The following is a 26,377-nucleotide window of genomic DNA, read 5'->3' on the forward strand; positions in this document are numbered from 1 at the left end:
TAAATGTGGGTGGTTTGTTGTCCAAAGCATGAGGCACATGCAAATCTGTGTAAGAAAAAAGCACCGTTTCACACTTGAATCTAGTCCAGGTAGAACATGGTCCAGCAGCACAGTCTGAGCGTATAATGTGTGCACATTTATATGTCTTATTGAATACATTAATGTATTTTAGTCAGTTTTGACAGTACATCTTGCCAGAGTAGCTGCATCATTTGGGAAGAGGGGTGTACTAAAATGAACAACAGCGCCATCTGCAGATGGGGAAGCTTATTTGAGCCACGTTCTGTCGCATACTGCTAAAATTTTCCAGTGGGGTTGTTAAAGTATAATGACACATTCCAAATGCTCTCTGACACTGATCAGGCTTTACTGTGTTATATAAAATGACCTAAGATCCACCCAATCAAATTATCTGTAAATAGGAATTATTCCTGGTATTATGCTTTTTGTAAAGCAGAAATAAGCAGAAATTACAAAAATATGTAGTATGTTTATTAAAGTATGAGTGTGTCGGATGAGTAAAATGACAATTCCAGTGGAGACACTAATTTTTATCTAGTTTTTATCAATTTCTGAAATATCTAGTACTGTGTAAACTGTCTACTCTTATTGTGCCTGTGCGTGCTACCCACTGCCTAGTGCCCGGTGGAACTCTAGCCATCATCCTACTACACCAATAAATAATTGTTAACCGTACAATAAGTTCATTTTAATGCTTTGCCACATGCCTTTATAACGGTTTCGTCATCCTTTTGATCAACGCCCCTTTGTTCGTTTTTCCTACTGTACTGGACGGTGATTGGTCCATTTCGGTGACGGGCGCACCACAATATATAAGACAACTTCCCAATGGTCGCCTCCCCCTCAACCCCGGCTGTCAGTGCTGCGTGAGTGCGCGTGTGCTCCTGAGCTCGCTCGGCACACGTTCTAAAAAAAATAAAAATACAAAAAAAATTTCAAAACATTAAAAAAAATCTAAAAAATCCATTTTTCCTTTTTGTAACAAGGCGGCGAAGCTGGAGTAGACATTCGAGGACCGGACGGTAACGACGCCTAACGCATTTTTTAGCCGACGTGTTAACGTTGGAGCTCAGAAGCGAGGCCAGTTGGTTATCGTTACGTTTGCTTTTGTCGCTGCCAGTTTGACTGGCAGTTTTAACCCCGCTAGAAGTCGACGTCGTGCCATATTAACAGCCTCATCCTCCGGTTCGTAGCGTAAGACGCCGCAACTGACAAGCCTCCGACCGTTTAAAGCTCGGTATCCTGACGCCAACCGACGCCGCGCTAGCGACCGTTACGTTGGCACCGTCGCCGAAAACTTTTCCAGGACATGAACCCCAGCGCTCCCAGTTACCCCATGGCCTCGCTCTACGTCGGGGATCTGCATCAGGATGTGACCGAGGCCATGCTCTACGAGAAATTCAGCCCAGCCGGCGCTATCCTGTCTATCCGGGTCTGTCGGGACATGATCACCCGGCGTTCCCTCGGATACGCTTACGTCAACTTCCAGCAGCCGGCGGACGGTGAGTTGTAAAGCGTACACGGGGTGTCCGGTTGGAAACGTGTGGCGCAGTGGGAGTTGGCGCTTAACGTGTAACTAAGTGGCTACATGTGACTGCGGCAGCCATGTTGTCGGCAGGGTCTCCCAGCAGTGGCGTAGCAGAAAAGCGCCGCGTCCGCCCCCCCTCGCCCCCCCCCCCCGGCAGCTCCGTATCTCTGGCGTTGTATCCGGATTATGTCAGGACAACACCCCAACGGTCCAGTTTGAAGCGCGGACACTGTAGTAGTGCTGTTTTTACATCTGTAGCCTGAAACAGTTTTTGAAAAGTTTTAATGATGGTTAAATGACACAACACTAATAGAACATTTAATGCATGTTATTGATTAAAGCACTGATCCCTGTTTGCCTTAAGTGTTATTGGGCTGTATTAGTTATTTTATGTGTATTTCATGTTATATACCAGAGAATCTAACCGTAACCGTTTCCCCAATTTTTCATTTTCTCAATGACCCTTAAGCTTGAAACCCTGTGGAGACTAACTTAAATTTTGTCAATTTTCTTCCACTCAGCTGAGCGTGCACTGGACACGATGAACTTTGATGTGATTAAGGGCCGACCTGTGCGCATCATGTGGTCACAGCGAGATCCATCACTGAGGAAGAGCGGCGTGGGAAACATCTTCATCAAGAATCTGGACAAGTCAATTGATAACAAAGCTCTATATGATACCTTCTCTGCTTTTGGCAACATCCTGTCATGCAAGGTAAAGTACCTGAGGACACCTCCACCTTCATATAATCTGAAGTGCTTGTTAATTAGCCCTCGGTTTGTGGCTAAGGCATGTCAGTATTACACATCACTATACTGTGCCTGTGATGAGCTTACTAACACAACCTGCTTTACCAGAACTTTCAGCAGCCTATTCCACTTGGTCACCAATTTGTACAACACACCCAAATAAGTGTAACCACAACAAAGGGCCTGTGATAAAATAATATCAACATTAGGTTTGGGTAATAACTGTTTGACTTTGACATCCTGATTTTAATGTCATACAGTTTATAGATATTAGAACAACAAATAACATGAGAAATCAGTGGCTTTTGTTAGAATACCCCTCGGTTTTATTCTAAAATGGTCAGAATAGTGACCAGGTGGAAATCAACTAACACTAGGAGTTTAATACGACAAGTGTGCAAGTGTGGTCTAAAAATGGCATGTCTTCTCTCTGAAGGTGGTTTGTGATGAGAATGGCTCTAAAGGCTACGGGTTTGTGCATTTTGAGACACAGGAGGCAGCCGAACGTGCCATTGAGAAAATGAATGGCATGTTACTGAATGACCGAAAAGTGTAAGTAAATGTTTCAGCTAGTTTAAAGTGTATGACAAATAATTGGACAATAAAATGGCTGACAGGGCTCCAGCTACTTGCATGATGTCAAAGCAGTAGGAGTACCAGTAATGTACAGTATAAAAGTGTAGGCCATTTTATATCAAGGTCAGGTTTCACACTCAAGAATTTTTAATATGTATTTGTCAAACATTTTCTGTCTAAAGCTAGACTTCAGGGCCAAAGGGCTATTTCAATATGTTAGGTATTAACAATACTGTTGTAATAAAGAACAGTAACAGTACACTTTACGGTGTAAAGAACAGTGATAATTATGGTCAATAGAATAAATTATGACACTTAAGGCATTTAATAACATATTTTAGTTACCTTGTCTTCGATGTCTATTTGAATGCAGATTTGTGGGTCGCTTTAAGTCTCGCAAGGAGCGTGAGGCAGAACTGGGTGCCCGAGCCAAAGAATTCACAAATGTCTATATTAAAAACTTTGGTGATGACATGGATGATGAGAAGCTGAGGGAACTATTCAGTAAATACGGTACGTTGGTGCCCATGTGTCCAACATCTTTCTAAAATGCAAATGGTGCTAAATGTAATAACTCTGCTTCTCAGGAAACTCCATGAGTATCCGCGTCATGACAGATGACACTGGGAAATCACGAGGCTTTGGGTTTGTCAGCTTTGAGAGGCACGAGGATGCCCAAAAGGTGAGAAGGTAAAGTTCTTGTTTTGCTGGCCACCTGAATATCTTTGCCGTCAACTTGCTTTCCTTGCTTGTGACAGGCAGTAGATGAAATGAATGGGAAGGAGTTGAACGGCAAGCTGATCTACGTTGGCCGTGCCCAGAAGAAGGTGGAACGACAGACTGAGTTGAAGCGCAAATTTGAGCAAATGAAGCAAGATCGCATGACTCGCTACCAGGTCATTTTCTTTTGTTTTCATTGAATTTTCTTGTAGTTGGAAGACCATACAGTATTTTTCTCAAATTATTGCAGCTTTGTCAAATTCAGTGTTTCCTCTTTCGTAGGTTTCACTGGCCAAAATGGCTGCAACAGTGACTGTAGTTCATGGGCCCCAAATTTCCTGTTATGAATTATGGGCATAAATATGTACTACAGACAAATGTTTTTATATATACATATAGATATGCATGCACACAGTAAAGTGCTCATGCTTTCCAGTAGAAGCAAAAAGTCTTATTTCATTGTGTTTTCAGGGTGTGAACTTGTATGTAAAGAACCTTGATGATGGAATTGATGATGAACGCTTGAGAAAGGAGTTCACGCCATTTGGTACCATCACAAGTGCTAAGGTAGAATTCGGGCATTTTTAGACATTTTAGTGCTGGTTTTGGTCTAATAACAGTAGTAAAACTTGTTCCACGTATAAACAATTCTACTGTACTTTGACCTCAGGTGATGATGGAAGGTGGGCGCAGTAAAGGCTTTGGCTTTGTCTGCTTCTCCTCACCAGAGGAGGCCACAAAAGCAGTGACAGAAATGAATGGACGCATTGTTGCCACCAAGCCACTGTATGTGGCTCTAGCTCAGCGGAAAGAGGAGCGCCAAGCCCACCTGACCAACCAGTACATGCAACGCATGGCCAGTGTGCGTGCAGTACCGAACCCGGTCATCAATCCTTACCAGCCTGCTCCACCATCTGGTTATTTCATGACAGCCATACCTCAAGCCCAGAACCGAGCTGCTTACTACCCAGCAGCTGGCCAGATGGCCCAGCTCCGCCCAAGCCCACGCTGGACCACCCAAGGTGTCAGGCCGCAGCGTGAGTGTCTCAACCCTTAAAGCCGTACTCATTTAAATAGCAGTTACTGAAACACAAACAGGTTTTATCCTTGGTCAATATGTTTGTGTGCTTTGTAGATTTCCAGAACATGCCAGGAGGTATGCGTCCCTCAGCACCACGCCCTCAGACCTTCAGTACTATGCGGCCTGCTTCCCAGGTGCCCCCAGGTCGCATGATGTCCACCCAGCGTGTCGGTGAGTTACCCACACACAATTACTGCGTGTGTCTATAATTAATAGAATGCAGTTGTATTAGTGCTACTTGTGTCTTTGTGTTGATGTTCGTGTTCCCCTGTTGGTTCTTATTGCAGCCACTCAGACAATGGGTCCACAACCAACCACTGCTGCGGCTGCAGGAGCCACCAATGTGCGTGGAGTCCCTCAGTACAAGTATGCTGCAGGAGTGCGCAATTCTCAGCAACACATGACTGCTCAGCCACAAGTTCCTATGCAGCAGGTACACATTAATTTGCTAGGTCACATCTAAGCTATTATGGCTTCCATGAAAGTTCCTTTTGATGTTGAGCACTAAAAATTTCCCATGTGCAAATAAAGGCCTAATGTATCTTTCAGCCTGCTGTCCATGTCCAGGGACAAGAGCCTCTGACTGCCTCCATGTTGGCTGCTGCTCCCCCACAGGAACAGAAGCAGATGCTGGGTAAGTGTCAGTTCACCAGTACATAACAGTGTCTCTGTTCTAGTGTCAAGACTGGAACGGAGACAAACATGCACCTTGAATTTTTCGTATGACTGTTAAGTTTGAGGTAACTTACTCCAAAGGTTTTGCATTGGGCCACTGTTTCTGTTGCAACTTGTCCTAAACCTGTCACTCTTCCAGGTGAGCGTCTGTTCCCACTCATCCAGAACATGCATCCTAGCCTGGCAGGAAAGATCACTGGCATGCTGCTGGAGATTGACAACTCAGAGCTGCTTCACATGCTGGAGTCTCCAGAGTCGCTCCGTTCAAAGGTGAGTGCTTGGTTCATTAATATAGACCCTTTCTCATTCTAATGTAACTGGAAAAGAAACGCAACCTGGACACAAAATAAAATTAGAGTACTTGCAGTTGTCTTGATATTGCTTATTTAACTCTTTTTGTAGGTGGATGAGGCAGTGGCTGTGCTTCAGGCCCATCAGGCCAAGGAGGCTGCTCAGAAAACTGTGACTAATTCAGCTGGTGTTCCAAGTGTCTAAACCCAAGGTACAACTACGTTTTGTTGAGAAAATAGTCAGGAAATGTATGTTTAAACTTAATGAATGTAACCTAAACATCAAATAGGAAATCAGTCCCAGATGCTTCTTTTTGTTTGGCCAGATGCATAAATGAGTTGTCAATTATATTACCAATTATATTTTCTATATCTACAGGTGTTGGGAACCTTGTGATCAATGTCACCGCTGGGAGAGGGGAAGAATTTAACAGCGAAAAACACAAAATGCACAAAACAAAGTAAAAAGAAGACAAATATTATATAAAAAACCAATGGGAACAAGTCTACAGTCAGGCCTATAATGAACAAACACTGGGCCTAGTTTGCAAAGTTAAAAATAAAAATATATATATATAAAAAAAGAAAAAGCTAAAACACAAATGATCTAGTTCTGAGGGGTTTTAGAGGAGCAGTCTGTGAAAGTAAGACTGAAAGCATTCCTTTCTGCCATTTTATTCATTTTTAAGTGTTTGAATGTTTTGGCTTTAGAAGCCTGATGTGAATTTCCCTTTGCTTGCTTGAATTAAACTTATAAACACAACACTTTCTCTCATGGCTCAATATTTAATGAATACACTAATGTTCTGTGACACATGCCTGTAGTCCTGTCTATATCCTGCCTTAATTTAGTGAGTTAAACTACATAGAAACCATTACCACCAAGGTGTGTTCAAAGTTTTTAATTGCACTTTGGAAGCAGAGAAAATGAATCTGTTAACAAGCACTGGAACACATGTTATGGTTGCACGGCTGAAGGCGACGCGTGGCGGTGACGTGGCACATCTGTGTCTTTTGGAAGCGCACCAGATTTAGCTGCTGATGGCCTTCTGCTCGGTCACTTTCTGGAAGATGGCCTCCACCTGCTGCTTCAGGGTTTCGAAGATGGGCTGCACCTGAGCCTGCACGTTGGCAGTCAGAGGCTTGATCTGCTCCTCCACGTTGGTTGCTAGGGTTTGAAGCTGATCCTGAACATGACCTGCCAGGGGCTCCAGCTGAGTCTTTCCCTGCTCCAGGAAGGTCCTAATGGGGTAAATAAAAAGAGCACACCTGTTTATCTGCACTTTGCAATAGACAGTGGATTAAAAACTTAAGGGTGAAAAGGAACTAATTTAGCTAGTATTTGCAAAATAGTGAACTATTTATTTTTTATGTTAAGTTTTAATTTATACTCTGTACTTTATCATTTATGTTTTAGAAAAGCTGCCTTACTGTACATGACTGACAGGTATTTAACAGTAAAGGAAAACCTGGATAAGCAGGAATGGAGGGTGAGAGACTTCTATGTTGAAGTGTCCCATTTAATTGATAAGCAGTGTATATAACTTGGGTTTTTGGTGTAGTGTGAGGTGGCGCTCCGCTGTACTCACTGAGCCTGGGTTGCTAGGTCCTTGTTGATGATCTCGGACAGATCCTGAACCATTTTGTTCTTCATTTCGTTCAAGTACTCCGTGAGCTTGTCTAAGTCGGTGGCATCTTGTGCGAAGCTTCCTGTTGATGTGCAAAAGCAAAGTGAGTCCGTGTGTGAACCTTCTTGAGGTTTTACTGGGAGGTGTGTGTGGTGGTGGTCGTACCCTGAGCCAGGGCAAGCAGGACAATGGCTGCAACTAGGGAGAATTTCATGACTGCGGACTGGAGACGACCTATAAAAACAAATGGGATTAAATGTTTGTGTGCTCGAGAATGAAAAACTAGTTTCTTTTATTTTGCTTTGTTGTAGCTTAATGAAATGTGCTGATATAGCAAGAACTGTTTATTACCCAGGTAAATAAATATTTACTACACCTTCACTTAACACAAAAGAAAGTAAGACAGAAGATAAGTGAGACTTGTGTTGCAGTTTGTCTCATAAGGTAGATGACACACCTTTAAGCACGAGGTTACACTATTATCATTTTATTGTGCTGATTTAGGAGCAGCATTTATAAAAAATGGTCCACCCAGAGACTATTGAAGACAAATCTAAAGCAAAGTTAGGAAGTAAAAGCAAGTGACTTATTAAATAATTTAGCAGTATTAACAAACGTCAATGAAATGTATAATATGTATAACAACAAACCGGTAACTAAGAGAACTAGAAAAAGTAATTTCTCGAGAAATTACGTGGGAGAGCTGATCTGCTGCCGCAACGATGACAAACGCTGATTAAGCTGCTGACGTCAAAAAAGTTGACTACGTCCAAAAGTTGACTACGGCAAAGCGATGAAAACGAGAAAACGTTGACAAAGAATAAAACGATGACAAAAGATGGCGATTAAAAAGATGACCAATGTCATAATAGGACAAGATTAAAATATGACAATGATTCAAAAGTTGACCAAGGTAAAAAAATATATCACAGATTAAAAAGTTGACCAGAGTGCATTGTTGACAATCATAAATAAGCTGACTAGCTTTTTAATTTGAAGAAAGTATTTGTAAATAATTACCTGTGTAATAGTTTAATAACTAGTAAAAATTTACCAGTCAGAAACAAAAATCTTGCCATTTAAGGTAATAAATTACATTGGCGCTTTTATTTTGAAAGGATTTAGAGGTTGGGTGTGGGCGATTACTAAACTATAAAATAGTCATTAGATAATCATAATTTATCATTCAATAGCAAGAATAGCCCTATTAAAGCAAAAGATTTAGATTTAGCCCTTTCAGAATAAAAGCACCCTAATAAGTTTGAGTGGCTATTTACTGAACTCTAAAGTAGTCTCTATAACGATTGGCAAGTATTTAGAACCACAAATTTTCTAATCAATCTTGCCATTAAAGGTAATAAATTGTAATTGGTGCTTTTATTTTGAAAGGATTTAGAGGAAATGTGTGGGGGGTAATAGCGTAACTGTCAATTAGTCTTTAAATAATCATAATTACCCATTCAAAGGCAAAAACATTGCAGTTAAAGCTAATAATTGGCATTGGTGCTTTTATTTTGAAAGGATTTAGAGGAAGCATGTGTGGGTAATTACTAAACTTTTAATCTATCTTTAAAAAGTCATAATTACCCATCTAAAAGCAGAAATACTGCTATTAAAGCTAATTATTTGGCTTGGTGCTTTTATTTTGAAAGGATTTAGAGGAAGTGCGTGCTTAATCACTACACAATCCAATAGTGTGGTTGACTAATCAATAACAAGCATGGAACTGCTCTGTACACTGAGCATCAGCAGTTTGACCTGTCAGTCAAATCTGCAGCTGCGCCGTCGCCATGGAGACAAAAGGCGGGAAAATCAGGCTCATTCTGCTCTGTAAAAAGCAGAGTTTCACCCTGTATAAACAGGCTTGTTCCAGCTAAACCATAATAGTTATCACAAAGATTATTTCATTTTTCGAGTCCCAAGGCTTCAATGAGCAAATGGTGTGAATTTTATGTTTGAGGACAAACGTTTGTAGCCACAGTCGCAATTTCAAAATATGTCTCCTCCTTGTTTTTCTCCAGACGTCTGCCAAAAATTATCATTAGAGTCTATGGGAGAATTTCAGGATCTCTCTGTGCTTTGAGGTCGATAGCGACTAAAGTATAAGTCTGAGGGTAAAGCCAGACACATCATTAGAAAGAAGACAAGTATGACTACGATTTAGTGAAATAATTACGTTCATAGAGTAAAAATTGTGACTGTAGTGACGAGTTAGAGACAGAAGTTCTGTCTTAAAAAAGCGCACCTTCTCACTGTAGCTGTGACATCACGCACTCTAAATGACCCAATACACACTAATGGAAAAGCTGAAAATTTAACAAAAACCACACCATATTTAAACGCTCACTAGTCGAAAAGTATAGAAGATACGACAACGCTGATTTACGAGGAGAAAGTTGAGCGATGATGGACGCTTTTGAAGTTGAAATGACGTTTCTACGCCAAAGTATGACAATGATAGACGCTGATGAAAAGAGGGAAGTTGACAAAAAGTTTAACGATGATTCCCATAGACGACCATTATAAAAAAACGATGAAAAAAGTTGAATAACGTTAAAAGTTGAAAAGCTGAAAACATAAAAAGTAATAGCCCACATCTCCTAAAGATGACACACGTTTAGAAAGTTGAACGACGATTCTACGATGAAGCGTTAAAAAGTAGATAGCAATCAAAAAAAGGGCGGAATAAGTAGAAGAAGAATAATAATAACTAGAAAAAGTAATTTCTCGAGAAATTACGTGGGAGAGCTGATCTGCTGCCGCAACGATGACAAACGCTGATTAAGCTGCTGACGTCAAAAAGTTGACTACGGCAAAATGATGAAAACGATGAAAACGAGAAAACGTTGACAAAGATTAAAACGATGACAAAAGATGGCGATTAAAAAAATGATGATTAAAAATATGACCAAGGTCATACTATGACAATATTAAAGAGATGACAATGATTCAAAAGTTGACCACGGTTAAAAGATGTCAAAGATTAAAAAGTTGACCAAGGGGCATTGTTGACAATCATAAATAAGCTGACTATCTTTTTGATTTGAAGAAAGTATTTGTAAATAATTACCTAACTGTGTAATATTTTAATAACTAGTAGAAATTTACCAGTCAGAAACAAAAATCTTGCCATTTAAGGTAATAAATTACATTGGTGCTTTTATTTTGAAAGGATTTAGAGGTTGTGTGTGGGCAATTACTAAATTATAAAATAGTCATTAGATAGTCATAATTTATCATTCAATAGCAAGAATAGCCCTATTAAAGCAAAAGATTTAGATTTAGCCCTTTCAGAATAAAAGCACCCTAATAAGTTTGAGTGGCTATTTACTGAACTCTAAAGTAGTCCCATTAACGATTGGTAAGTATTCAGAACCACAAATTTTTTTAATCAATCTTGCCATTAAAGGTAATAAATTGTAATTGGTGCTTTTATTTTGAAAGGATTTAGAGGAAATGTGTGGGGGTAATAGCGTAACTGTCAATTAGTCTTTAATTACCCATTCAAAGGCAAAAACAGTGCAGTTAAAGCTAATAATTGGCATTGGTGCTTTTATTTTGAAAGGATGTAGAGGAAGCACGTGTGGGTAATTACTAAACTGTTAATCTATCTTTAAATAGTCATAATTACCCATCTAAAAGTTGAAATATTGCTATTAAAGCTAATTATTTGGCTTGGTGCTTTTATTTTGAAAGGATTTAGAGGAAGTGTGTGCTTAATTACTACACAATCCAATAGTGTAGTTGAGTAATCAGTAATAAGCATGGAACTGCTGTCTACACTGAGCATCAGCAGTTTGACCTGTCAGTGACATCTGCAGCTGCGCCGTCGCCATGGAGACGAAAGGCGGGAAAATCAGGCTCACTCTGCTCTGTAAAAAGCAGAGTTTTACCCTGTATAAAAAGGCTTGTTCCAGCTAAACCATAATAGTTATCACAAAGATTATTTCATTCTTCGAGTCCCAAGGCTTCAATGAGCAAATGGTGTGAATTTTATGTTTGAGGACAAACGTTTGTAGCCACAGTCGCAATTGCAAAATATGTCTCCTGTGTTTTTCTCCCCAGACGTCTGCCAAAAATTATCATTAGAGTCTATGGGAGAATTTCGGGATCTCTCTGCGCTTTGAGGTTGATAGCGACTAAAGTATAGGTCTGAGGGTATATCCAGACACATCATTAGAAAGAAGACAAGTATGACTACGATTTAGTGAAGTAATTATGTTGATAGAGTAAAAATTGTGGCTGTAGTGACGAGTTAGAGACAGAAGTTCTGTCTTAAAAAAGCGCACCTTCTCACTGTAGCTGTGACATCACGCACTCTAACTGACCCAACACACACTAATGGAAAAGCTGAAAATTTAACAAAAACCACACGATATTTAAACGCTCACAAGTCGAAAACTATAAAAGATACGAGGACGCTGATTTACACGGAGAACGTTGAAAGATGATAGACGCTTTTGACGTTGAAATGACGTTTCTACGCCAAAGTATGACGATGATAGACGCTGATGAAAAGAGGGAAGTTGACAGAAAGTTGAACGATGATTCCCATAGACGACCATTATAAAAAAACGACGGAAAACGTTGAATAACGTTAAAAGTTGAAAAGCTGAAAACGTGAAAAGTAATAGCCTGCATCGTCTAACGATTACGCACGTTTAGAACGTTGAACGATGATTCTGCGATGAAGCGTTGAGAAGTAGATAGCGACCGAAAAACCGGGCGAAATAATAAGAATAATAATAACTAGAAAAAGTAATTTCTCGAGAAATTACGTGGGAGAGCTGATCTGCTGCCGCAACGATGACAAACGCTGATTAAGCTGCTGACGTCAAAAAAGTTGACTACGTCCAAAAGTTGACTACGGCAAAGCGATGAAAACGAGAAAACGTTGACAAAGAATAAAACGATGACAAAAGATGGCGATTAAAAAGATGACCAATGTCATAATAGGACAAGATTAAAATATGACAATGATTCAAAAGTTGACCAAGGTAAAAAAATATATCACAGATTAAAAAGTTGACCAGAGTGCATTGTTGACAATCATAAATAAGCTGACTAGCTTTTTAATTTGAAGAAAGTATTTGTAAATAATTACCTGTGTAATAGTTTAATAACTAGTAAAAATTTACCAGTCAGAAACAAAAATCTTGCCATTTAAGGTAATAAATTACATTGGTGCTTTTATTTTGAAAGGATTTAGAGGTTGGGTGTGGGCGATTACTAAACTATAAAATAGTCATTAGATAATCATAATTTATCATTCAATAGCAAGAATAGCCCTATTAAAGCAAAAGATTTAGATTTAGCCCTTTCAGAATAAAAGCACCCTAATAAGTTTGAGTGGCTATTTACTGAACTCTAAAGTAGTCTCTATAACGATTGGCAAGTATTTAGAACCACAAATTTTCTAATCAATCTTGCCATTAAAGGTAATAAATTGTAATTGGTGCTTTTATTTTGAAAGGATTTAGAGGAAATGTGTGGGGGTAATAGCGTAACTGTCAATTAGTCTTTAAATAATCATAATTACCCATTCAAAGGCAAAAACATTGCAGTTAAAGCTAATAATTGGCATTGGTGCTTTTATTTTGAAAGGATTTAGAGGAAGCATGTGTGGGTAATTACTAAACTTTTAATCTATCTTTAAAAAGTCATAATTACCCATCTAAAAGTAGAAATACTGCTATTAAAGCTAATTATTTGGCTTGGTGCTTTTATTTTGAAAGGATTTAGAGGAAGTGCGTGCTTAATCACTACACAATCCAATAGTGTGGTTGACTAATCAATAACAAGCATGGAACTGCTCTGTACACTGAGCATCAGCAGTTTGACCTGTCAGTCAAATCTGCAGCTGCGCCGTCGCCATGGAGACAAAAGGCGGGAAAATCAGGCTCATTCTGCTCTGTAAAAAGCAGAGTTTCACCCTGTATAAACAGGCTTGTTCCAGCTAAACCATAATAGTTATCACAAAGATTATTTCATTTTTCGAGTCCCAAGGCTTCAATGAGCAAATGGTGTGAATTTTATGTTTGAGGACAAACGTTTGTAGCCACAGTCGCAATTTCAAAATATGTCTCCTCCTTGTTTTTCTCCAGACGTCTGCCAAAAATTATCATTAGAGTCTATGGGAGAATTTCAGGATCTCTCTGTGCTTTGAGGTCGATAGCGACTAAAGTATAAGTCTGAGGGTAAAGCCAGACACATCATTAGAAAGAAGACAAGTATGACTACGATTTAGTGAAATAATTACGTTCATAGAGTAAAAATTGTGACTGTAGTGACGAGTTAGAGACAGAAGTTCTGTCTTAAAAAAGCGCACCTTCTCACTGTAGCTGTGACATCACGCACTCTAAATGACCCAATACACACTAATGGAAAAGCTGAAAATTTAACAAAAACCACACCATATTTAAACGCTCACTAGTCGAAAAGTATAGAAGATACGACAACGCTGATTTACGAGGAGAAAGTTGAGCGATGATGGACGCTTTTGAAGTTGAAATGACGTTTCTACGCCAAAGTATGACAATGATAGACGCTGATGAAAAGAGGGAAGTTGACAAAAAGTTTAACGATGATTCCCATAGACGACCATTATAAAAAAACGATGAAAAAAGTTGAATAATGTTAAAAGTTGAAAAGCTGAAAACATAAAAAGTAATAGCCCACATCTCCTAAAGATGACACACGTTTAGAAAGTTGAACGACGATTCTACGATGAAGCGTTAAAAAGTAGATAGCAATCAAAAAAAGGGCGGAATAAGTAGAAGAAGAATAATAATAATAATAAAGACCGAAGATAACAATAGTGTGAGAGCTGTTCAGCTCTCCCACTAATAAAGACCGAAGATAACAATAGTGTGAGAGCTGTTCAGCTCTCCCACTAAATATTATTCACAACAATATTTGATTGAATACGTCATTGAATGTCATGAAGCGTTAGTAGATGCAGTAAAAAAATGGTAAAACAGTAAAAAAGGTACGATATACACAATGAAGACTAAAAAAAGATAAACAACAAAAACATCAAATAGAAGAAAGAAGTAAAACAGTCAATCAAATGTTTCTACATAGCATTAAGACAGAGATCTTGAAGAGACTTGCCTGTATGGCAGGAGAACGAGGACCGGATGGTGCCCTCCTGCAGCACGCTCACACTTCTTATAGTCCAGCAGAGTGATGCGGTCATAATCTCAATCTGATTGGACAAGATAAAAATTACAATGCTCCCCGGTGGGGGATAACAGTGTTGACCCTTGCTGCTTGTTCTGCCACCTGGGCAAACACAAAGTCCAGTGTCCCATACTCTGACTGTCAGACCTCCAACATGAGCGTGGGCCTTATCATACTGATTAAATAAATGCTTCAATTGCTGTAACAGCATCACCAATTATGATGGTGGCACCTGGGACAGCATTTAATAATAATGACACGTCATTGCCAGCAGAGATAACGGACGATACAGTACTTGATTTTAATTTGATCGATGAGGTCTGATCGATAGATTGCCCTGTTGATTTGAACTTTGTTCAGTGCTCTGTTTATTTCAATCAAAGGTTCGCTCAGACTAGTTTAAGCTGTTTGCTGTGGTTTGTGACGTTTCCCAATAAAGAAAATTTGAAAAGACATATATGTAGAAATGTAGGCTTTGTGTTAAGGGAATGAGTGTGTTCTTAGTTGCGTTATAGGATTAAGAACAAGGTCAGAGGTAGGTATAGAAATAATCTTAACTGTTCTAAAGTATGTGATGCTACCTTTGGTTCACGGCAGAGTTACAGCTACCAGTCTATCTTTATGGCTGTTGTAAAGTTCTCAACCCCGTTCCACCGCACTCAGTAATAAACAGCTCAGTGCAGACTTGATGGGAATAAAAGAGCCTAAACATCCACTCTTTGAATTTTAATTCTCATTTCTGACTGTGAAGCTTTGATGAAAACCAGATGTGGGAATGTGGACCATGACAATGAACAGGTTTCTGTCCGCAGTCTGTTCACCACAGGTCTGGACTCCTTCAGTGGAAACGGTTTAGGTTGTTGACGTGCTCAAAGCCATCTTTTACACGGAACTGATGAACTGTAAAGATAAGAAAGCTGTTGTTTTGCTGAGCATTAATGGATGTGGAACAGATGTATAAAAAGTCTGAGCTCTGATTAAGAAACTAAAGTACTTACTTTATTACTTATGTTTTATTATTATCCTGCATTGATGCAACTATTGATGCAGTAGCACTAGTGCTTGTTTTGTGTTTTGTCTTACTGAATGTGGAGTTGACAATATTTTATATGTATAAATGTATTTATTTTATGTATTTTTTTATTTTGTAAAGTGGCACACAAACATGTAGCGGAGCAAAAACTCTCAGGCAAATTAAACATTTTCTGGAAAGAAATGACAAAGCTGCATAGTTAAAGTTATTTACTGATTTAATGAACAGAAATCTTGCCATCTAGTGAGCCAAAATCTCATTACTGTCATGATATATGATATTGTTTTCTGTTCTGTGTTGTGTTGTGTTGTGTTGTGTTGTGTTGTGTTGTGTGTGGTAAACAAGGTCAACTTGGCACAGCTTCACGTTTGATATTACTTTCCTTCCCTTTTGAGATTTTTGAGAGCTCTAATTCCTTTAAATGTGTTTTTCAGTGGAAGCAGATGTACAATGACTGAATCTTTGTTTAAATGCGTATTCAGCATGAGAGAGATTTATTCCAATGGTCCCTAGTTCCTCCTCTGACGCCCTCTGGCCTCATCCCAGACCACAGCAAGAATGAAAAAAGTACACAAGGCCCAGAAAGTGGTAAAAAAAACACTTAGAAGACGCAGGAGGAGGTCCCATTTCCTCCCCAGGCGTTTGTGCTGTTGGTGGTCCACAAAGTCGACCTTCATCCAAGTCGCTTTCCTGATTTATTTGCTTGTTTGGAAGAAGCAGCATCACTTCTCACTCGCTGTATTATCAAGTAAACTGAGTTCCTCCGCTCGAGGTTCTAATCACATGCTCCAGGCTGGAGTTTGGGCTGATCCACACTGTAGCTGTGCTCTGTTGGTGCCAGAGAACAGAGGCTCAGATTTCTTGGCGTGAGACATCTCTGATTTTCCACTGCTGCGTTCACGTCCTACAGAGACGGTCGGAAATGTAAGGATGCCATTCATAAAACGGAATCAACAACATACCATAGATACAATATCTAATGCCCAAGAATACAGAATTGTAACATTTGTAATACCTGTTGCTTTAAATAATTATAAAAACAATTTGGAAGATTCCAGCCAGTTACAACAGGATCTACAATTTGAACAAGTTACCAAAACAAACGCCTCACTTTGAACTCCTTTTCAAGGTCAGACCTGTAGTAACACCTGATAGACTCTAAAACACAATTACAACATAGTGAATGATTGTTAATTAGATATAAGGGCAAGTTTGTATTGGATCGAACTACTTGCTGCATCAAAATAGACACATTAAAAGTGTCGCACTTTACTGAACACATCTTTAACAAACAAAGAGCGTGTAATTGATTTCACAACAAATTAGCATAATCGCGTAGAAACCCCAAGCAGAAATCTGTGCCATTAATGCTACAAACACCGGTTTAGAGGCGCTTTAAGTCACAGCTTCTGAGACTACGAGGGGTCCGTGAAGGCGGCATTTGACTGACATCCCCGCAGTCTAATCCAGAGAGCGAGGATGCATAGCAGCAGTGTTATCTGCCGAACCAGCGTCGGATCGCTACTCCTTTAAGCTCTGATCGACACATCCCCGCCAGCACAGTTCGTTGAGCCTCACCGCTCCGGAACCCGAGACCGTCGCTGGATCGGCACGGACTTCCTCCCGACCCGGACTTCGCAGACGTTACGTTGGGACAATGGAATCTAACGTGATCCCGGACAGTATCCGCCCGCAGCGGCTGCAGCCGGGCGTCGGGTTCGGTTCGGGTCCGAGCGGGACGCTGCGCTCCTCTCTCCGCCCCGGGGTGACGGTCCCCATCGCGCCGCTGCTGCCCTCCCCGGCCTCTCTGGCCGCCTCGTCCGGGCCTCCCCCGCCGCCCCCTCCGCTGCAGCTCCACAGCCTGTACGGCGGGCTGGGAGCGGGGCTGGGGCCGGGGGCTGCCGGCCACGGTAACCCCGGGAACCCGGCGGTGCTGAAGGAGGCGGTGGAGGCGGTGGTCCGCAGCTTCGCCAAGCACACGCAGGGCTACGGCCGAGGTAAGGCCGGGGGTGGTCGCCGCCCCAGCGGGGGGACCGCGCTCCGTGGGGAGGGGGCTTCGGAGCTGAGCTGCGCCACCGGTTCACGCGGACAAACGCGCTCTCTCTCACGTTCAGATGAACTTCACACCGTGATCCAAGAGCAGTTGGACCCGGGGCCGTTCCCGGTACCGTTAGTTACACACATTCTATGTGTCGCTAAAAGTTCCGTTGAGAAGAGCGGCGTCTCAGCAGCGCTTCGGCGCTTTATAGGATTAAGTAGTGCGGCTCAGGCAGCTTTGATCCAACAACAATGAGCTATTATGCTTAATGAAAGGCCTTAAATTCATCTCGTCTTTAAGTTGAATGATGGATAGAACTTTGAAAGAATCACATAATAACAAGCTTTGTGTTTTACACACAAGTCGCCCTCTTCTCTTCCATCTTCACAGTAAAAGCTGTGTATTTGCTCACGTGCATGTTAGTGTGTGTCCTGTGTGTGACCTGGTGCCCCTGTTTACCATTGGAGCACGATGCTTCCACCAACAGGCCACAGACGCTGCTGGATAATGTGGCAGATAATTCAAGTGTTCCTGTCCTAATAGGATTTATTTCCAAAGATTGTCCCTCCCTCCTCGCGACCAGCGCCTCCTCCTCCTGTGTCTCATAAACGCTATTAACACCCTCAACGCTGTTTATCAGAGTTGTGTTTTTGTTTTGATAAGTTCCTAGAATTAATTTAAGGATTTAGATATTTGCTGTTATAATGTTCCATCAACAGCACTGAAGCTGCAGCCTCTGAACCTCATCAGGCTCCAGACTCTGTGTGAGGGAGACGCAGCCTGTGCCTGTGTGTGTATTAAACAGTGAGCGCTCGGCAGGAAGGAGCTGCAGAAGTCAAAGAGCCGCGAATGGCCCCGGTTGCATGCAAATCCCTCCGCAGACCCCAGTCCAAGTAATCATCCGTGACTCATCTGCAGATCGAGCGGCCGCTCTTTGTTGCCGTTTCCTCCTGGACCCGTGTAGTTTTCTCACACGAGCGCGGCCGCGGGTGTTTTTTCTTTAAGCAGCTCCTCTAAAGAGATGCAGAATTTCCCCTCGGCAACCGCCTAAATGTTATCTAAGCAGGAAAAATCCCCTGGCATCCTTCAAATGACCTCCCCCTCCTCACCCTTTCCACATGTGTGTTCACAGGATGTTACAGAGCCGCTCCAGGAAATAATGACGTTTTAAATGCAAACTAATCAATGAAGCATTTGACTTGTGGGTTTTTGGATAACTTCAACATGATTGGGCTGACAGGGTTCATGTGAAGTTTCTTCAACGTCTCTTCACTCTAGTGAATGTGGTGGAAGCTTTACAAGAGTTCTGGCAGATGAAGCTGAGCAGAGGCGCCGATCTGCGGAACGGCGCTCTGGTTGTTTACGAGATGGTGCCGTCCAACAGCCCCCCGTACGTCTGCTACGTCAGCCTTCCAGGAGGCAGCTGCTTCGGGAGCTTCCAGGTACAGAGGCCTCACTCTCCTGCCACAAACGCTGTAATGCTCCGCGGTGGGTTTGAGGGAGGCCTAATTGCTGATTCCCCACCGTTCGCCAGTTCTGTCCGACCAAGGCGGAGGCGAGACGCAGCGCCGCCAAGATCGCCCTCATGAACTCTGTCTTCAACGAACACCCCTCGCGCCGCATCACCGACGACTTCATTGAGAAGAGCGTGAGTGAGGCGCTGGCCTCCTTCAATGTGAGTGCGTTGTGTGTTTAGGCCGCTTGACCAAAGCACGTTGATAATAACAAATCCAGTGGCTGCTGTGAACACATGAACCATGTAGTTACAGTTTAAAACATTAGCTATTTGGAAGGGCTCCCAGAATCACCCACTTTTGACAAGGGGGCTCCTGTTTCCTTATGTGGAGAACAGCTGCAATAAATTAGAAATGAAGAATTTGAAAACGAAACATTGAGGTTATTCATCAAAGAGACACACAATCTGCAGCAATTCCAGCTCCACTAAACGTACGGCGCTCGCTTTCATTTTCAACAATGCTCATGAGACGTGATCCTCTTTACTGTGTGTCTGACCTCAAAGAATGTCACTTCTCACATGCAGCAAACGTCCAGTGTTGGTTTGAAGCGACGCTGCAATTAACTGTCCTAATATCGTCCTTGACAGGGGAACAGAGAAGAGGCCGACAACCCCAACACAGGAATCGGCGCGTTCCGCTTCATGCTCGAGTTCAACAAAGGAAAATCCATGCTTGAGTTTCAGGTGCACGCACACGATGAACGCCGGTGGCACGTTGAGCTGCTCAGACGCGCTAGAACAGTGTGACCAGGTGCTCTGTAACGGTTAGCACGTGTCCACCATAAATCCCTGTAGACGCGCTCGTCTCCCTCATGGGTCGCGGTCACACATTTTGACAAATCTATCGCCACATACTTGTGAGTACAGCTGGAAATAAGATATCGGACGACTACGCGTCTGGTCCTAGTTTGCGGCTGCGACTCAGTAAAGGCTGAATGTTTTTAAAGCGAGCTTCTGTGTTGGATTGACCGTGTTTGCGTTCCAGGAGCTGATGACCGTCTTCCAGCTGCTGCACTGGAATGGAAGCCTTAAAGCCATGAGGGAGCGGCAGTGTTCCCGACAGGTACTGCATGAATTCAACTACATTAAACCATTCTTATTCTCGCTGGCTACTTTATTAGGTACACGTGTAAAGTCCAGTGTCTTTAATTAATCATAGAAGCACAATATTCCCCCCGACATCATAGTCTCAAAGCAGAGATGGGACCCTTAGGCCTCTGATGGTTCTGATCCCCACAGGAGGTGCTGGCCCACTACTCCCACCGGGCTCTGGATGATGACATGCGCACCCAGATGGCCGCCGACTGGGTGAACCGGGAGCAGAGCGTGGCGGGCACCATCGCCCAGGAGCTGGGCTCCACAGAGCGCGAGCTGGAGGACGCCAGGCTGGCGGGCAGAGAACTGCGCTTTTACAAGGAGAAGAAAGACATCCTGATGCTGGCTGTGGGTCAACTCGGCGCGGCCAACGCGGCCACGCTGCCCTCACACTAAACCCACCCTCCGCTCTGGAAACACGCCTTTACACCTGGACTCCCGGCCGCAGTGTTGAGCATTTCGTAGCTATGGAGGTGATTTATTATCTTGGTTTTGTATCATATGTTTTGTTATGAGAACCAGGTAATCGGGCCTTGATTTTACACCATCCGTACAACAAACAGCTGTCGACAACAACAAATGGCAACAGCTTTAGCCATTACCTCTTCGTGCCTAGTGATTACAGGATAACAGCTGAGTGGGGTTTACGTCCCTTTTCATTATGTCATTCTATATTGACTCTATGTAGACCCACAGAAACAAAACCTGCCTTTCATTAGTGAATGTATGGGACATATGTTTATATGGCAAATCAAACCAATATTTTTCAGTAAAGACACTCATTTAAGGGTTTTCTATTGAAAGCATACGACATGTTTATATTATTTGTCTGCATATAGTTTGTTCTACCATCTTAGAACCTAAGATGGTAACTCTATACATCCTAAAACTCCCACATGCATGAATTAACTTAACACAGAAACAATGCTTACTCAATAATGAAGGGGATAAAAGACTTCACCAAATATTAGCAGCTATTTATGTTTAGTTATGTGCATAAATGTCAGCAGGTGACGGATTGCTCTGACTGCAGCTCAGGTTTTTTAATAATCTGATATTGAATCATCACTTTTCTTTGTGTTTGTAGACGCTTTCATCAGCTGTTTTATTTCATGTGCTTTTGACCGCGACACCAGCCGAATGTATATTTTCAGCGTGCTCTCAACTAAAGGACCTACAAAGCAACGCTGTCTAGACTATAGAATCACATGCCACAGATTATGCGCCTTGCAGAGAAGTTAAAAAGAGCTGGTGCTTCGTAGGTGAAGAATATAGGCGACAGAATTGTAGGATATTTTGTTAATGTGGAGTTTGATTTAATGTGTGAGTCATTGCAGACACAAACCAGTACCAGCACTTGTGGGTTTTTGTTTTCTGAAGTATTGGAAGCCGAATTTGGATGTTAGCAGTGCAAGTTTACATCCGGGGGCTGGAAGCTGACAGCCAGCTTTTAAATATTTCATTTTGAAGGACCTGATTTATTTTACACTGTAAATGTGATATCCTAAATGTCTTATATATCTAAAATGTCTTTTAGTATGTTGCAGGGATTCAGGCGTTTCAATGAGTAGCCTTTTAAAGACCCCTCGTAAACAAGAATTTAATTGATAACGTGTTGCACTGGCTGGAAGGAAATGTGGGCAGCAAATTATGTAGTTTAAACAGCAGGAGGGCTTTTTTGCTCCTGAGTCCTGATTACACAAAATTTTAGGAGACGGCAAATAAAAAACACGAGAAGCAAGAGTGTGATTAAAGCCAGTCAAGTTATATTTTATTACTGTGCTGCTGTATCTCTCCAGGATTTTTGTGCCTTTATAAAATTAATATTATTCTATGGTTTGTCCCTTTAAAAAGCTAAATTTCATCCAGTGGGGTCTTTAAAGTGGTGCTACTCTACTTTTTGTCCTTTCGTGTAGTTATATAGATTATAATCTATATTTCTCTTTCACCTTAATATGATGGTATGAAGGATTTGTTAAACTGTACTACATTTACTACAGTATAAAGTACATTTATAATCTTTATATAACATTGGTTTGGTACTCAGTTTGCAAACTATATATGTAGCACCAGTAGAGTATATTACAAGGCTATTCTCTTGGCAAAGGCAAATACGTGGTTGATCTAATATAATACAGAATTTAATGTCAACAATCTGCAGCTTAAAAGGTTAAAATTCAATTTTACATTTAAAAGTTTGTTTACTTCATTGCTATTTTTTAACAGCTCTGAGAGTCTCAACAACACACAGAGGTCCAGTCAGTGCTGTTCTGTGAATCTACAGTAGTTGAAAAGCATACAGAGGAATGCTTTTGGTTAAAGTTAAAGGTCAAATGTTTGTAAAACTGAGCAAGCTGGTTTTAAACATGAGGATGAAGTTGTTGAATTTTGCATTGCATCATGAACTGCTCATCTTACAAATGCCTTTGATTGTTCTTTTTAGTCATTGTCAATGAAGGCTCTATAAAAAATTGTATATTTTTTGTTATCCATTTTTACAAATGATATAAAATGGGCTTTTCGTGTTTTGGCTTTAATGCATGGTGTTTTAAGTTCAGTCTTTATGTTTTTATTCTATTCTACAGTACAATGTTTCTGAAAGCTCTTATTGTATCTATTTTATATGAACATTTTGTACTCCATGTTTATACTTTTAGTAGATTTATATGAAGGAATAAATTGTCTGATACAAATGTTTATGCTTTTGTCAAGTCATTTGTCCGGCACTCAAGTACAAAAGTGACCTATTAAACGAGGTGTATTATTAGAAATAAACTCCCGGGAAATAGGCTTTATTTTATCCTATTTTATTTTAGTTTGTTGTTTCTGTTTCCGGGTTCTACCGGAAGAGGAGAGGCTTCCGTTTAGAACGCTCGCCGTTCGTTGTTCATTCAACATGGCGGCAGGACCAATTTCAGAAAGAAACCAAGGTAATTGTGTAACTCAGTGCATGTTTCTGACTTTTGTTATAAGTATGTGTAAATCTGCATGTAGTTCTCGTGTCATATCATTCCCTTGGTTTGGTTCGTTGGCAGAACTCACCAGTCGAAAGAAACCGTCTGTATCACATGGAGCTGCCCAGTTGTCGTTAGCTTGATTAGCCGTTCAGGCCAACTTCTCGTTATTTTCCAGTGCGCCTGTTTACTGCATACCGGACTGAATATTTTGCTTATTGGGTTAAATATGTGTGTTTTCCTGCTTATCAAATTTTAGGTATGGTTGTTTGGCTAACGGTTAGCCTACTGAGCTAGCGTTCATGAAGCTAACCCGGCGTTAGCATTAACAATTCTAACGCTGAACATAAGCCATGCGTGAGATACGAAAGCAGTTAACAGTAGTAATCAACATTTGCATTATGTGTTCAGAAGAGTTGAACCTAGCTAAGTTGCTAACCTGTCCTTCTTTTTCCCAGATGCTACTGTGTATGTCGGAGGCTTGGACGAGAAGGTGTCCGAGCCATTACTTTGGGAGCTTTTCCTGCAGGCTGGTCCTGTGGTCAACACACACATGCCCAAAGACAGAGTCACTGGGCAACACCAAGGTGAGTCTCGCCTTACAAACGCCCTCAAAACGGGAATAAAACCTCTACAAGAGTTTGTATTTCTAAAAGATCTGTGACAGTATGACTGACATTGGATTTATTTGTTACTCCTCTTTCAGGATATGGTTTTGTGGAATTCCTCAGTGAAGAAGATGCTGACTATGCCATCAAAATCATGAATATGATAAAACTCTATGGCAAACCCATTCGAGTTAATAAAGCATCCGCCCACAACAAAAACCTTGATGTGGGTGCAAACATTTTTATTGGTAACCTGGACCCAGAGATTGATGAGAAACTGCTTTACGACACATTCAGTGCATTCGGCGTGATCCTCCAGACGCCAAAGATCATGCGAGACCCAGACACTGGAAACTCCAAGGGTTACGCTTTCATCAATTTTGCGAGCTTTGATGCATCAGATGCTGCGATTGAGGCCATGAATGGCCAGTATCTCTGCAACAGGCCTATTACAGTGTCGTATGCCTTCAAGAAGGATTCTAAAGGAGAGCGTCACGGGTCGGCCGCAGAGCGACTCCTGGCTGCACAGAACCCTCTGTCCCAGGCAGACCGGCCTCATCAGCTGTTTGCAGATGCTCCACCACCACCGTCTGCGCCAACACCGGTCCTGACAGCCCTGGGAGCTGCGATGTCCATACCAGGTAAAATAATACAGAATGACTGTATATTGTTGGACAACAGTTGCAAGAGCTACTGTTCATGTTTTCTCATCCTCTGTTCGTTATTGTGTAATAGTGGTATTGTAGTCAAGTTGAAATTCTACCACACTAGGCACAAAGCTTTGGGTCCATCTAAGCCATCTAAGCCTTTAGCAGTTCAATGTTTGGCAACCCATGACGTCCCAATGTTACTGAGCAAATGTGCAGTTGGCATTAAACATAACTTGGAAGGTCATGATCCAATGAATATTTTAAAAAACAGTTTAGTCACGCCATTTAGTGCCCTTCATTATAGTACAGTTAAGGTGGTAAACCTCTATCTGTACCTAACCCCACTGATGTGAACTTATATACATATATTGAAATTGTTTACAGTAAGCATGGTTATATGCAGTTATATGTAATTTTCAATAGACATTTTCTTAGTTTCTTTTGTCTTTGTCTTTTTTGTTTTCACTCTGACATGTTACCGCTGGCTCTGGTCTAACCTAATAAGTATGCTAGTCTGGCTCTATATCAGCTATTGGAATATGAAATAAGTTTAATATGTGTCTCTGCAGGCCTGCCACCTCCTGGTGCCTTCCCTCCTGTTCCTCCTCCAGGGTCGATGCCTCCAAATATGCCTCCTTCTATGGCCATGCCTCCATCTGCAGGGACACCCGGCCCACAGTCTGTTGGCGGTGCTCCTCCACCTGGACCACCTCCCTTCCCTCCAGGCAGCATGCATCCAGGTATGGATTAAACTGTTGACACAAGTAATGGTGACAGCAAAAATCTTTCACAGTAGAGATTTGAAAGTGTTTGTGTGTAAGTTTATCATTGCAATAGTCTGGCATGTCAGCCAACACTATAACTCACCACACAATTCCTTCACACAGGTATGCCTCAGATGCCTATGCCCCCTCCTGCTCCTCCTGGTATGGTGCCTCCACCTCCTGCTCCTCCAGGATCAAGTCAACCACGGGCACCGCCACCCCCTGGCATGCCCCCACCCATGCCCATGGGCATGCCACCCAGAGCACCATACGGACCTCCTATGGGTAAGCGTGCACTGCACTCTTTGTTGACAAATGTCCAACTAGTGAATGTCACCAGTTGGTGACATCTAAAACACTAATAAAAGGTCCTGTCCTCCTAAAAGGAGGAGACAGCATTTAAATTATTAATTATTATTTCTCTTTTATAAAAGGTTAATGTGGTGTATTCGATTTCATAGATTGGAGGATAAGTGCTTGCAATAAATAATGCATGCTAATTGAAACTGATGGCTTTGGACTTTCATCAGTACATTTTTATTTATCTAGTAGGAGTGGTGTTGGTACCTTCAGCTGAAATCAAACCGCTCACTGTGTGTCTTTGTCTCTCTCTCTTTCTCTCAGGGCCTCCTGTACCTCCTGGAATGAGAGGGCCGCCTCCTCCCATGCCTCCGCCTGGCTACGGTGCTGGTCTCCCTCGTCCGCCTCCTCTGGGCTTCCAGAGAGGACCTCCAATGCCCCCAAGGCCCCCAGGTGCCCCACCACGTGTTCCTATGAGAGCGCCAGTTCCACCATAATCCATCTCAGATTGTGGCATCAGGCTTTAATTTAGCTTTTTTACTTTAGATCCACTGACGTTTGTAACAGAATAATTTAACCCCCATTTGTATTTTTTTTTGTACAGATGAAAGACATTTGATGAATAAAACTTTTAGTACAAAATGTGAATGTTTGTTCTCAAATATGAATCTAACTTGTTGACTTGTTGAAATGTATAATATTTCATTTTTATTGACCAAAAAAAATCATATTTCTGTTATACAACGGAGCGGCACAGAACTCTCAAGATGTTCTTAATTAAAAGCATTTGGTCTGAGGTGCAAAACATGTTGGATTAACTAAGCAGGCTGGTTATTACGTCAAGATATTAGTGTTCTATATAATGAAATATTACAGTAAATTGCATTATGCCCATCACTGAAGTAATGAGAAAATAACTTGTTTAACAGTCTTATATGATTATTAGAAGCACATCACTCTGCAGGTGG

At 41.5% G+C, this 26,377-nt stretch overlaps 4 protein-coding genes and 1 non-coding gene across 5 annotated transcripts; 4 read left to right on the forward strand and 1 right to left on the reverse strand.

Moving 5' to 3' along the window:
* The first annotated feature begins 849 nt into the window (after positions 1 to 849).
* On the forward strand, positions 850 to 6,404 carry LOC114865350 (polyadenylate-binding protein 1A-like). The gene is made up of 14 exons (XM_029166422.3): positions 850 to 1,523; positions 2,071 to 2,264; positions 2,736 to 2,851; positions 3,249 to 3,388; positions 3,463 to 3,557; positions 3,634 to 3,771; positions 4,067 to 4,162; positions 4,266 to 4,632; positions 4,731 to 4,847; positions 4,964 to 5,109; positions 5,226 to 5,310; positions 5,491 to 5,621; positions 5,754 to 5,853; positions 6,021 to 6,404. Exons 1-13 carry the CDS (start codon positions 1,331 to 1,333, stop codon positions 5,844 to 5,846), a joined length of 1,911 nt encoding a protein of 636 aa, XP_029022255.1. The 5' UTR covers positions 850 to 1,330; the 3' UTR covers positions 5,847 to 5,853; positions 6,021 to 6,404.
* LOC114866318 (small nucleolar RNA SNORA5) lies at positions 3,841 to 3,974 on the forward strand. The gene has a single exon (XR_003787678.1). It is a non-coding gene; the product is annotated as a small nucleolar RNA SNORA5 (small nucleolar RNA).
* A 123-nt stretch (positions 6,405 to 6,527) lies between the features above and the next one.
* On the reverse strand, positions 6,528 to 14,482 carry LOC114865358 (type-4 ice-structuring protein LS-12-like). The gene is made up of 4 exons (XM_029166429.3): positions 14,383 to 14,482; positions 7,435 to 7,503; positions 7,231 to 7,351; positions 6,528 to 6,883 (listed from the first exon to the last, which is right to left on the reverse strand). The coding sequence occupies exons 1-4, from the start codon at positions 14,465 to 14,467 to the stop codon at positions 6,673 to 6,675; spliced, it is 486 nt and encodes a 161-aa protein (XP_029022262.1). The 5' UTR covers positions 14,468 to 14,482; the 3' UTR covers positions 6,528 to 6,672.
* A 2,446-nt stretch (positions 14,483 to 16,928) lies between these two features.
* Positions 16,929 to 22,830, forward strand: lix1l (limb and CNS expressed 1 like). The gene is made up of 6 exons (XM_029166427.2): positions 16,929 to 17,481; positions 18,801 to 18,964; positions 19,057 to 19,197; positions 19,627 to 19,722; positions 20,024 to 20,101; positions 20,278 to 22,830. The coding sequence occupies exons 1-6, from the start codon at positions 17,142 to 17,144 to the stop codon at positions 20,527 to 20,529; spliced, it is 1,071 nt and encodes a 356-aa protein (XP_029022260.1). The 5' UTR covers positions 16,929 to 17,141; the 3' UTR covers positions 20,530 to 22,830.
* A 143-nt stretch (positions 22,831 to 22,973) lies between these two features.
* On the forward strand, positions 22,974 to 26,057 carry sf3b4 (splicing factor 3b, subunit 4). Its single transcript, XM_029166425.2, has 6 exons — positions 22,974 to 23,063; positions 23,546 to 23,674; positions 23,794 to 24,336; positions 24,915 to 25,085; positions 25,233 to 25,394; positions 25,734 to 26,057. Exons 1-6 carry the CDS (start codon positions 23,030 to 23,032, stop codon positions 25,904 to 25,906), a joined length of 1,212 nt encoding a protein of 403 aa, XP_029022258.1. The 5' UTR covers positions 22,974 to 23,029; the 3' UTR covers positions 25,907 to 26,057.
* Positions 26,058 to 26,377: the final 320 nt, after the last annotated feature.

The sequence above is a fragment of the Betta splendens genome, chromosome 11 (genome assembly GCF_900634795.4).
Source record: "Betta splendens chromosome 11, fBetSpl5.4, whole genome shotgun sequence".
Taxonomy (NCBI): Eukaryota; Metazoa; Chordata; class Actinopteri; order Anabantiformes; family Osphronemidae; genus Betta; species Betta splendens.